The sequence below is a fragment of the Coturnix japonica genome, chromosome 16 (assembly GCF_054131305.1).
Source record: "Coturnix japonica strain WE chromosome 16, WE-NBRP24, whole genome shotgun sequence".
Classification (NCBI taxonomy): domain Eukaryota; kingdom Metazoa; phylum Chordata; class Aves; order Galliformes; family Phasianidae; genus Coturnix; species Coturnix japonica.
Window position 1 is genome coordinate 4,817,580 of NC_140678.1, and position 12,166 is coordinate 4,829,745.

Below are 12,166 nucleotides of genomic sequence, written 5' to 3' on the forward strand. Positions count from 1 at the left end.
TGTACCGGATATAATGTACACTGGTACCAGATGTAATGGGACACTGGTACAGGATGTCATGGGCACTGGTACCGGATGTAATGAGCACTATTACCGGATGTCATGGACATGGGTACCAGATGTAATGGGACACTGGTACCGGATGGAACAATTGTACCAGATGTAGTGGACACTGGTGCCGGATGTAATGGACACTGGTACCGGATGTAATGGACACTGGTACTGGGAGTAATGGGATACTGGTACCGAATGTAATGGGACAATGGTACTGAATGTAATGGGCACTGGTAACGGATGTAGAGGGAAACAGCTAGAGGATATAATGGGGAGCTGGTACAGGATGTCATGGACACTGGTACTGGATGTAATGGGACACTGGTACCTGTTGTAATGGGCACTGGTACTGGGTGTAATGGAAACTGTTACAGGATGTATTGGGACAATGGTACCGTATGTCATGGACACTGGTACTGGATGGAATGGACAGAGGTACCAGATGTAATGAACACTATTACCGGATGTCATGGACACTGCTACTGGGAGTAATGGGACAATGGTACCAGATGTAATGGGACACTGGTACTGAATATAATGTACACTGGTACCAGATGTAATGGTACACTTGTACCTGTTGTAACGGGCACTGGTACTGGGTGTAATGGACACTGGTACTGGATGTAATGGGACAATTATACTGGATATCATGGACACTGGTACTGGATGGAATGAACACTATTACCGGATGTCATGGACACTGGTAATGTATGTAATGGGACACTGGTACCGGATGTAATGACCCTAGAGATGGTGACTTGCGGAATCTAACACCATAACCACCAAGTAGTTATAAAGCAGGTATGTTTAATGAGTGATGCGTACACACCCTGGTGCAAGGGGGATAGCTCCACCTCACTTGCACACCGTCAGGAGGATGCGTGCAACAGATATAGGCTGAACTAATACATCATCAATAGTTGGCAGGAATTTGGATACATATTCATTACATTCCTGAGACCCCATTAGCATGCAGTCCCTCCCCCCTTGCGCATGCGTAGTGAGTTGTGAGTGTGGTCATGGGATGAAGGCTCATCATCTTCCTCGCCATAAACATTCGACCATTTGGGAGGGGAACTCCCCAACCTGGTTCCAGCTTGCTCTGTGGACATCTAATTACCACACTGTTCTCGGGCTGTTCCACCCTTATCATCATGGAACTCATCCCCTTGTTTTCTCAAACTTAGCATCTGAAATTCCCCCTCTCTCTGACCCCCTTAACATAAACTATGTATCTGTAACTACCCTTTGCCTTAGTGAGGCCCCCTTTCCCTTTCTGTAGCAGTGTTCCCTTTTCATCTACTATGGGGTCCCTTTTCACTATTCACTGACACTTCATGACGGATGGGCAAGGAAGATGAGGAAAGGCTGCTGCCCTTTGTGAGAGTGCACTGAGCTCTGCCTGGGGATGGCAGAGGAGCCAGCTGAGAACTGATGGAAAAGGCACAAAGAGGAGAGCGGCAGATTCTGTTCCTTGCTTCCTGATCAGGAAGAACAAGAGGAGGAGGACAAGCAAGTATCTGAGTTACAGCTCAGATGGAATTGTTGTCTTCAGATTGTCCACTATGGTGCAGTGTTTTGGTTCTAGGAGAAAACCACTGATAACACTCTGATGTTTTCAGTTGCTGCTAAGCAGTGTTGTACAGAGCCAAGGCCATGGTCAGTGGAGGGCACATGGAGCTGAGAGGGAACAGAGTGAGGACAGCTGACTGGAAGTGGCCAAAGGGATGTTCTCTATCAGCTGACAGCAAGCAGAAATTGTATTGAAAGGGGTGGGAGTTCATCTCAGTCTCTTCACTGCCCAGGGCCCAGCTGGGCATCAGTCTGGTGGTGCTGAGCAAGTGCTTGTGCATCAGTTGTTACATACAATTTCATATCAACGATTATATAGTGATAACTATTACTTCTCTCCTTTTATCTCTCTTAATAAATTGCTTTGTTGCAACCCACAAGTTGTACTTTTTTCACCAGTTCTCTTCCCCATCCCATTAGGAATGGGGCAGTGCACAAAGCACTGTGTGCTGCTGAGCCACATGTTGGGTTCAACAACCATTGTCATTTCAGTGCCCGATGTGAGACTTCAAGGGCTGAGATAACAGCACATCTGTCCAGAGCGAGTTAACACAGGGCTTCGTGGAAGTTGGAGAACTGCTGGCCATGATGCTGATTGTTTCTCTATTTGTGGAGCTTGCTTAGTCTTCTCATGAAGCTGCATTGCCCAGCTCCTTGCTTGCTGCTTGTTTTCCCTGCTGCATTATTTGTCAACTCTAGGAGCTGGATTAGGGTATTTATTTTACTATGCAAAAATATACCAAATGTTTGGTTTGTACCATGATGAAATTGGCAGCTGACAAACTGAAGTTTTGTGCACATTCAGCTCTGTGGTCAACTTTGGGTTTTGGAAGTAATATTGTTGGTATGATTAGGAATTACACATTTTACATTGTCTTCTCTGGGAGCCCAGGGCTATTCAAGGTCTGACTGGACATTACGTTGAAGGACATGGTTTAGTGGGAGCTATTGGTAATAGGTGAATGGTTGGACTGGATGATATTTTAGGCCTTTTCCAACCTTGGTGATTCTATGATTCTATGACTGAGGTTAAAAATTTATTCAGGAATATCACTGAGAGATATGCCCCAAGGTGAGAAAGCTCTGCATTGCAGGGGGTATGGGATGGTCTGGGCAGCTGCCTGGAGCGGTGGGCACTCCCAGGGCTTAGGAACTTCATCGCTGAGCAACTGCAGGATCCTGAGAAACTGGTAGAATACTGGGGGCAGGTCTGCTGTGGCTTTGGTAACCCCCAAGAAACACAAATGAATGCAGTGTGCCAGATCCAGAGAGCTGGAAATGCTGACAGTGCTGCAGCCTCTGCAACTCCTGGCACAGACACTGCAGTATAACCAAGTTTTGCTACATGTCCTGTCGCTGCTCCATGCTCTGGGACAGATCCCGCTGTCACTCCACCCCTCATAATGAGCTCTGCAGTCACTCCTGCTACAGGTCCTGTAGCTGTTCCAAGTATTTTGATAAGAAAATGAAACAAATGCCTCCCAAGGGAGGTGCACTGTGCCAGGAGGTTCAGCCCTGTGGTCACTCCAACCCCTCCAATGAGCCCAGTAGCTGCTCCAACATAATCACATGTCCTGTGGTGGTTCCAGCTCTGGCAATGAACTCTGAGGTCGCTTCAACTCCAGCAATAGCCTGAAAAACAATACAGCTCCTACAGTGAATCCTATGGCTGTTAAAACCCCAGCAACTAGTCCTGGACTTGGAAACAGATGCACATAGGTATTAGTCCAGGAGTCCAGGAGGGCAGCCAGGTAGATGCCCAGGAAGAGCCAGAAGTGCAGGAGCTGCAGCTGCCACGTGTCTGCCAACGGCAGCAGGAGGAACTCGCTGATGGAGCTGCTGTTGGGCATCTGCTGTTCCTGGGCTTGGAGTCCTGCTCAGAGTGCAGAAGATAATGACAAGTCCATACCATTCTCAGAGACACTCCTGCTATACTATAAAATGTTTTTATTCTCTTACAACAGTGTACATTTAGCATCATTACTTGCATTCAATTTAATGTATTTGAACATTCCTTAAGCAGAAGCAGCATATGGAGCTCTAACCTTCCTCCTCTTTTCTTATCCCTTCTCCCTGGATATTTTCATCTGTTTCATGTCTCATATCTTTACCCCAAGTGCTCTTAGAGCCCCCTACCCCAGCTTCTGTGGCATTCAGTTTCAGTTAGAAAATGCTGCCTGTTTGTAGGATAAGTGAATTGTTCATGCCTACAGAAAATGGTGATAATTCCATCCTTCAAGAAATGGGAGACTGAAAGCACATCATGTGTGACTGTTCATAAAGCAATCGATTGACGAAAAATTCTCAGAACTCTTATGGCCCCTTTTAGATTTCTGACTCCAAACCTCTTTGCCTCAGAACAGGAAATGGAAACACCCTGCCTTGGCTCTCCTTTTGCAAAGGGCCCTCAGAAACATACTATTGTGCAGTGGAGCTGTGATCCCCCTGCCCCAGGCAGCAGCTGTGGCAGCACAAGCCCTGCCGGGGGGCTCCTTCCCCCCACACCACACGTCTCCCTGCAGCACCCTGGGCAGCTTCCCAAGCAGGCTGAGTGCTGAGCCTGACAGGCGGCAGAGTCCCATACCCGGGACACAGACCCTGGGTCACAGCAGGGACCCTGCTCTGCAGGACAGTCCTGGGCACCTGTATGCAGCCGTGATGGGACACGCAGCCCTCAGGGCTGTGCTCTGACACTGCAGCACGGAAGCCCTCAGCTGGAGCAGAAGGCTTTTTCCACAGTAAAGAAACATGCAGTGCCTACATCCAAATCTGCTATGGGCTATCCCAAATTAAGTTAACCCTCTATGAAAAGCAGCACACAGTCTGCAGTGAGACTTACCTTGTCATGGTCTGTGAGCAATGCTCCTGCAGAGAGCACGCAGCCTGCTCACACCACACACTTCCTGCAAGCTCTCTCCAGTTTCTCTCTTCTCCTTCTGTCACCTGCAGGCTGTGCTGTGCACAAGAGCTGCTCCTGTGCACAGCTGTCTCTCTGCAACTCTGCCCACATTTATGAGCTCCCTGTGTCCCAGGAGCCTGGCCCAGATCAGCAACAGATTATGTCATTTTTATTCTTCCCACTCATCTCCCCTGACATGTCCCTGGGACCTCATGGCCAACAGCTCCTGAAAGACAACAGCATCATGACTGTGCTTTGAAATTCGCTCAATTAACCACCACATGTCCAGTGGTCAGTGACTGATTGGAGACATATGGGGAGTGCTCCCACAGATCGTTTGATGAAACAATAAGGGCACCCAGACAAGGAAGGCGAGGTTTAGACTTTCCCTGTGCAGGGCAGTGATCCAGCTGAGGCAGTGCAGGAGTCTTATCCCTTGACAGAAATCTTGTAGCTTAAATGGGATTCAGCTCCCCACAGAACCACAGGAGCTGGGATTTCTTTGGTTGAGTTCAGAAGTGCACAAGGAGTTGCCTGCATGTGAGCTCCTGCTCTGAGTCCTCGGTCCTTCAGCAGGGATGCAGCTGCTTACACACAGACTCTGGGTGATGCCCAAGGTGCCTGGGCTGCTCCTGATGTGTGCCAGTGCTTGTAAACTGTGTGGGAAATCCCTGAGATAGACACCTCCTTCCTGGGCATCAGCCGAGGGCCAGAGAGGGGATAGCACTGGTCGTCTGGTGAATTCACATGCAGCTTCAAAAGCAGCACAGGGCCTTCAGCAAAGCCATGCCCATGGTGTGTCCGTGCTGCTACATCACCGCCAAGACCCACGATCAGTCTAATGTCTGTGTGCCACCTTCTGCGCACTGATATCATAGATGAGCTATCCAGTCAGGCTATGTCCAGTGATGCTTTTCAATTAGGATGTTTACTTCTGTGGTTTTGCACTAATGCAAACACCAACACACAATAAGCTAGAAATCCTGGTAGAGTTGCTGGCCTGAGCTCCTGTTTGGACCATGGGGACACAGTTTAATGGCTTCCACAACTGCACTGTAGCACAAGGGGATACCGAGTCTTTAGGATGGATGGGCGAGGAGACAAAGAAGGGCAACTGCCCTCTGTGAGAGTGCATTGAGCTCTGTCTGGGGATGGAAGAGCAGACAGGTCAGAGCTAATGGAAATGGCCAACAGAGAAGACCATCAGTGTCTTTTCCTGTCTTCCTGATCGGGGAGAGTAAATGGAAGGTGCCCTCTGCAAACAGATGGGAATCTGATGTTGTCTGTCCCTTGTCCCATTTGGTGGCTTTTGTCACTCCATTATCTGCGGCAAGGACAGCACAGCAGGGCATGTGGCATCCAGCAGATCCCTGGAGAGCACAGATGGCAGCTTCTTGACCAAGCCATGGAGGAACCAAAGAGGAGAGGTTCTCTGCTGGATCTCATACTCTCTGGCATGGAAGGACTTGTGGGAACTGTGAAGGTCAAAGGGGCATCCGACCATGTGCAAGATGCAAATGTATCTCTTTTTATTTATTTATTTATTTTGAGGCTGTAAGCTTAATAGTTGATCATAAATGTCAATAAAACTGAAACAAATAATTGAAGATAAAGATGGAAATCAATGAAAATATTTTAACCCTCCTCAACATGAGAAATTCTCATGAGTCTTGTTCCATTTTATGTTGTAAATATAAATCTTTGAGGTGATTTGATGTCTTTTATTTATTTATTTATTTATTTATTTTATTTTTCTGAAAATATATTTTCCAGGACTGTGTGACTGTGTTTGCTGGACACAAATGCCTTCAGGTTCAGAGACACAGACAGCGGTGCTAGTGCCAATGCCCTGTGACTATAGCCCAGTGCCCAGCACTACTCTTCCCTGCTGCCTATTTGATGTGTCTCATCCTCCAGCTGTCTTCAGCTCTCCTAAATAAATGGCCATGGTTAAGGGCATGTTTTCAGCAGGCCATTTGGGCACACACTACTCCCACTACCCTCCAGATTTCTCCATCCCTTGCTCTTTGTTCAGATATCTCCCAATTATCTGTCTGATTTCTGACTTTCAGGGGGATTACTGGAATTTGTTCCATCTCCCCAAAGTCCAATGGAATTTGTTGTCAACTCCTTCACTGTGATTTGATCTATCCCTTCCTATCTATTCTTTTTCTTTTTCTTCTTATACATTTTCTTTTTCTCAATCACTGTCTTACTTTTTTTTTTTAAGGCACAATGTCTGAAAGATTAATGTCAGTAAAAGTGAAAAACAGAGTTGAAGACAAAGATAGAAATCAATGAGAATGCGTTAACCCATCTCAATGTGTGAAATACTCACAAGTCCTTATCAATTTTAAGTTGATACCTCTCAACTACCTGGCTGATCTATCCCAGGGAGATTACTGGAATTTGCTCCATCTTCCAGAGTCTGATGGCATCTGTTGTCAACTACTTCACTGTGATTCAATTTATCCTATCCTATCTCAGTCTAAATCATTTCTTTTAAAAGTATTCCATATGAAAGACAAACTTCAATAGATGCAGCTTGAACATGGCATGCAGTTGATCACTGTGTTTTACTGTTCATTCAATTGCATCACCTTTCCTTCATTTGCTGGCCAGATAAAAAAGAGAAATCTTTCCTTTTCCATGTGTAGCTGGTTCTCTGAGGAAAGCCAGTGGGAGTTGGTGCAAAGCAGTTTTAACACTGAGCGGATGAATGCAGACGAGAAGACTGATGTGAGGAAAAGTGATGCAAGTCCCATAGGTCCATTGTGAGCAGAAATTGGGTAGGGAGGTTGAGAAAGACCTTTGTCAACACAGTAACAGTACAGAACTCATTGGGACATCCTGGATTGGTATCAGTTGCACAGTGCTGCTTTAATGTCTTCTTTAAACCCAACTATAAATAAATAGACAATAAATTTATAATGGATTCTTTCTCTTTAAGTTCTCTCCAGATATCCCTCCTTTTTGCTGAACAAGTTCTGATAACCTGAAGAAGATAACAAGATGGCATAAGGCACAGGAGACTCTTTGATTATAATGGGCCCCAGGGTGCATTTGATACTGAGTCCATCAACCTCCAGTGCAGAGAGAAGTTTGCACAAAGTACTCAGCAAGACAAAGTCAGAAGTAACAGTGAAGTATCTTGCATTACTAATGGGCCCGCTGAGGGCCATTATCAAGCAAGATTCCCAAGGGACTTGTTAGAGAAGATAATTGGAAGCCATGACTACAGGCAGGGAAAGGCACTGGCATGCTAAACCTCTCCCTTGCCTTACGAAGCAAACAGGTCAAGCCCTGATTGCAAGACCAGTGGTAGAGAGATCCTGTCTCTCATGGGTCTCCCAGGACCCTTCCTGGGGCAGTGGGATGGAGGTCTGTATGATGCTAAATGAAAGACATGGGGACAGAAGATCCCAGGCTCTACATGTGGTGCAAGGATGCTGTGAAGTTCATATCCCACATGTGCCCTGTGTCTCATCGCAGGATGTGGGATATGAAAAGGGCCCAGTCTGAACAAGCAGTCAATCCCTGTGAAACTCTGAACTTCAGATCTCTCAGTTCCAGTGCCCTCCTGTGCACACTCTCCCATAGTTTGATGCACTTTATGTTCTGCAGTGCCCAGAAGTGCACCCAGTGCTCCAGGTGAGGCTGCAGCAGCGCAGAGTACACAGGGACAATCCTTTCACTCACCCAATTGACAATACTTGCTTGATGCACTCCAGGGGACAGTTGGCCTTCCTGGCTGCCTGGGCACACTGCTGACTCACATTCAATTTTCTGCAGACCAGGACCCCCAATCCTTTTCAGTCAGACTTCTCTCCAGTGTTCCATATCCAGTCAGTGTTTATGTTCAGGGTTGCCCCTACCCAGGTGCACAATCAGGCACTTGTTCTTGTTATGCGTTATGCACTTGGTGCTTTGTACCAACTGGTACCCAGTTCTCTGACTTGTCCACATCACTCTGCAAGTCCTCTCCACCCTCAGTGGAGGCAACAGCACCTCCTCATCTGGTCTCATCAGCAAACTTACTCAGAACATCTTCTAGTCCTGCATGCAAGTCATCCATAAAAACATGAAAGAGAAATGGCCTCAAAATGGAGCCATGGGGAACAGGTGGACTGGATGATCTTTTAGGTCTTTTCCAACATTGGTGATTCTATGATTCTATGATATTCCATACTTGTATGAATGCCCTCTTTGAGCAAACACTCTCTGGGAGGACTCAGCACATGTCTGGAATTAGCACCGTTCCTAACTCCCCCACCACAATTCCCCCTCCATACAATTTCCAAGCTCCATCAACAAGTCCGTCCAAGTCCCCTACCCTAGTTCCCTAAATGTGTATATTATTGGGAGAAAATTAAGACATTCTTGCCCGGACTAGCAGGGGACCTTCAGAGGTGCAAACAGTTCTGCAGACAAGGAGGGAGAAGAACCAAAAGACTGTATCAATTCCTGCCAGACAGACCATCTTGGCATGATCACGGGACATCTAGCTTGTGTGCCTGGCATAGTTGTGAGCAGATACTATAAAGACCATTGGCAAGACCTGCCAAACCTGAGGCGGCTTTGAGTGAGTGGCAAGAGACCATGGGTTCATGTATGAGCAAGGAGCAAATGACGAATACAGAAGAGCATACAGCAGATAGCCAAATCGTGGAAGAGGAGCAGAGGGAGCAGACTGCAGATTTTCAAATCATGGATGCCCCCATAACCTATGTGTGGAACCCGCTCTATGACGTCCCAGCCTGGAACAGACAGGGGAGACGACCTGCGCAGAAGGAGATGAGTGCCAACATCAATCTGCATCTGACCCAGGAATGGTTCCATGGCAGGATGGGAGCAGGGCGCAGTGGGCGGCACATTGCTGAACAGCTGATGACGCCGTACTGCACTGTGATGAGGGCTCCCGATGGCTCCTTCCTTGTTAGGGAGAGCGGGACATTCATTGGGGACTATGTCCTGTCCATCTGGAGCAATGGAGAGGTGCAGCACTGTCGCATCCAATGGTGGCAGGATGCCAGCAGCCACAGGTACTTTCTCATTAATAACCGAATATTTGACAGCCTTTACGACCTCATCTCCTGTTACCGGGAGACACCGCTGAGGTACAACAACATGGAGATGAGACTGACAGAGCCTGTGCCTCGTTCCAATGCTTGTAACAAAGACTGGGTGCCGCGGGACGGCACCGGATGCACGAGCGCAGCTGGGGTCCCACTTATGGGTCACACATATGGGTCTGTGTTCACAATCATAGGATTGGGGTCATGCTTACGGGGTTGGAGATGCAGTTATGGATCTGAAGCCCCACTTATGGGGCTGGGGTCACACTAAGGAACACAGTTATGGGGTTTTAGGTCCCACTTATGGGTCCAGCCCCCCATCTTATGGGTCCAGCCCCGCACTTATGAGTCTGAGTCCCCACTTATGGGTCTGGGTCCCCACTTATGGGTCTGTGGTCCCACTTATGGGTCTGTCCCCCCACTTATGGGTCCCACTTATGGGTCTCAGGTCTCACTTATGGGTCCAGCCCCCCACTTATGGGTCTGATCCCCCCCATCTTATGGGTCCCATTTATGGGTCTGATCTCTCACCACTTATGGGTCCCACTTATGGGTCCAGCCCCCCACTTATGGGTCATACTTATGGGTCCGACCCCCCACTTATGGGTCTGTGTTCCCATTTATGGGGCTGGGGACACTCCCAAATGGCTTTAGGGCCCCACTTATGGGTCTGGGGCCCCACTTATGGGTCTGTGTTCCCATTTATGGGGCTGGGGACACTCCCAAATGGCTTTAGAGTCCCACCTATGGGTCTGGGGCCCCACTTATGGGGCTGGGGACATATTTAAGACCTTGGGGTCCCATGTATGGGGTCTTAGGCCTCACTTATGGGTCTCTGGTCCCACTTATGGGTCTGGGGTCACACTTATGGGTCACACTTATGGGGCTGTGGTCACACTTATGGGTCTGGGGTCCCACTTATGGGGCTGGAGATATCTCCAAGTCTATAGTTATGGGTCTGGTGTCCCACTTATGGGTCCGCCGCCCCCAGCTTATGGGTCCCACTTATGGGTCTGGCCCCCCACTCATGGGTCCCACTTATGGCTCCGTGGCCCCACTTATGGGTCTGGCCCCCCACTTATGGTTCCCACTTATGGGTCCAGCCCCACACTTATGGGGCTGGGATCCCCATTGGCCTCTATGGGGTCACACTTATGGGTCACACTTATGGGTCTGGATCCCCACTTATGGGTCTGGATCCCCACTTATGGGTCTAGACCCCACTTATGGGTCTGTGTTCCCACTTATGGGTCTGGAGACTCATTTATGGGTCACACTTATGGGGCTGGGGACCCACTTAGGAACGCAGTTATGGGGCTGGGGACCCACTTATGGGGCTAGGGATGCACTTATGGGGCTGGAGTCAAACTTATAGGGCTGGGGATGCAGTTATGGGTCATACTTATGGGTCTAGGGCCCAACTTATTGGTCCAAGCCCCCCAACCCACTGACCCATCCCACTTATGGGGCTCTATGGGTCCCACTTATGGGTGCAGCCCCCAACTTATGGGTCTGGCCCCACATACCCGTCGTTGCCCTCCAGGTTCATCTCCTGCTCCAGCTCCTTTGGGTCGGGCCCCCCGACCCTCTCCAGGAAGCACAGACTGGGGTCAGCTCTCATCGTGTTGTACCTCTCATACCACTCCCCCCCACCCCCTTATTAAATATCCCCTTTTGAAGCACAAAAAAAGACCCAAAAATGTGATTTTTAAACCCAAAATACGACACCCCTCCCCCCCCCCCATTAGATATGGTCTTTGTAGACCCCCAAAACCCCATTTTTGAGCCCCCAAAAAGCCCCAAAATCCCCATTTTTAAGCCCCAAATCCACCCCCCATATATTATATACCACATTTTGAAGCACAAAAAAGCCCCCAAAATGCCGTTTTTAAGCCCAAAATCCACCCTCAGCCCTCATTGTGTTGTACCTCTCATACCCTACAAAAAACCAAAGGAAAACCACCCAAAATGACCAAAAATCCAAGTTTTTAAGCCCAAAATCCACTGCCCCCCCTATATTACATACCCCCTTTTGAAGCACAAAAAAAAACCCCAAAAATGCTGTTTTTAAGCCCCAAATCCACCCTCCCCCCCCCCCCCACATAATAAATTGGGTGTTTGAAGACCACAAAACCTCCATTTTTTAGCCCAAAATGACCCCAAATCCCCGTTTTGAAGCTGTCATGGATTACTTAGATTTACCTATGCCCGTGACAGGGGAAGCCACCCCGTGGGCCCCAACCGGGGCCCAGAAAGGAGGGGAAAAAGGGAAATAGGATAAAAACAGTGGCAATCTAAGGAGGAAAAACTTATTTTACTAAATATGGTATTGAAATACAAGACAACACAATATAATATAATTGAGGCTAATAAATCGAACGAAACAGAGAGAGAGAGTCCCCGAAAACCGAGAGGCCTACTGTGAACTCTAGGCGACATGGCTGGAACGCTTCCCACTCCCTGAGACATTCGAGAGAAGAAGGAGGGCACTCCAGCCTGGGAACAAGATTATATAGCATCCTGGTCCCGTGATTTATCATTACCCCTGTTGTTCTCTGGGATATGT

At 48.2% G+C, this 12,166-nt stretch overlaps 1 protein-coding gene and 1 long non-coding RNA gene across 2 annotated transcripts in view; both read left to right on the forward strand.

Moving 5' to 3' along the window:
- LOC146758216 (uncharacterized) overlaps window positions 1-12,166 on the forward strand; it is a 233,032-nt gene that overhangs the window by 54,076 nt on the left and 166,790 nt on the right. The gene's annotated exons all lie outside the window — the stretch shown is intronic.
- Window positions 9,125-12,166, forward strand: part of LOC146758217 (1-phosphatidylinositol 4,5-bisphosphate phosphodiesterase gamma-1-like) — a 43,811-nt gene continuing 40,769 nt past the window's right edge. Inside the window, exon 1 of the mRNA XM_085517944.1 lies at window positions 9,125-9,748. Coding sequence (XP_085374070.1) covers window positions 9,125-9,748 — 624 coding nt within the window. The remainder of the gene's footprint in view (window positions 9,749-12,166) is intronic.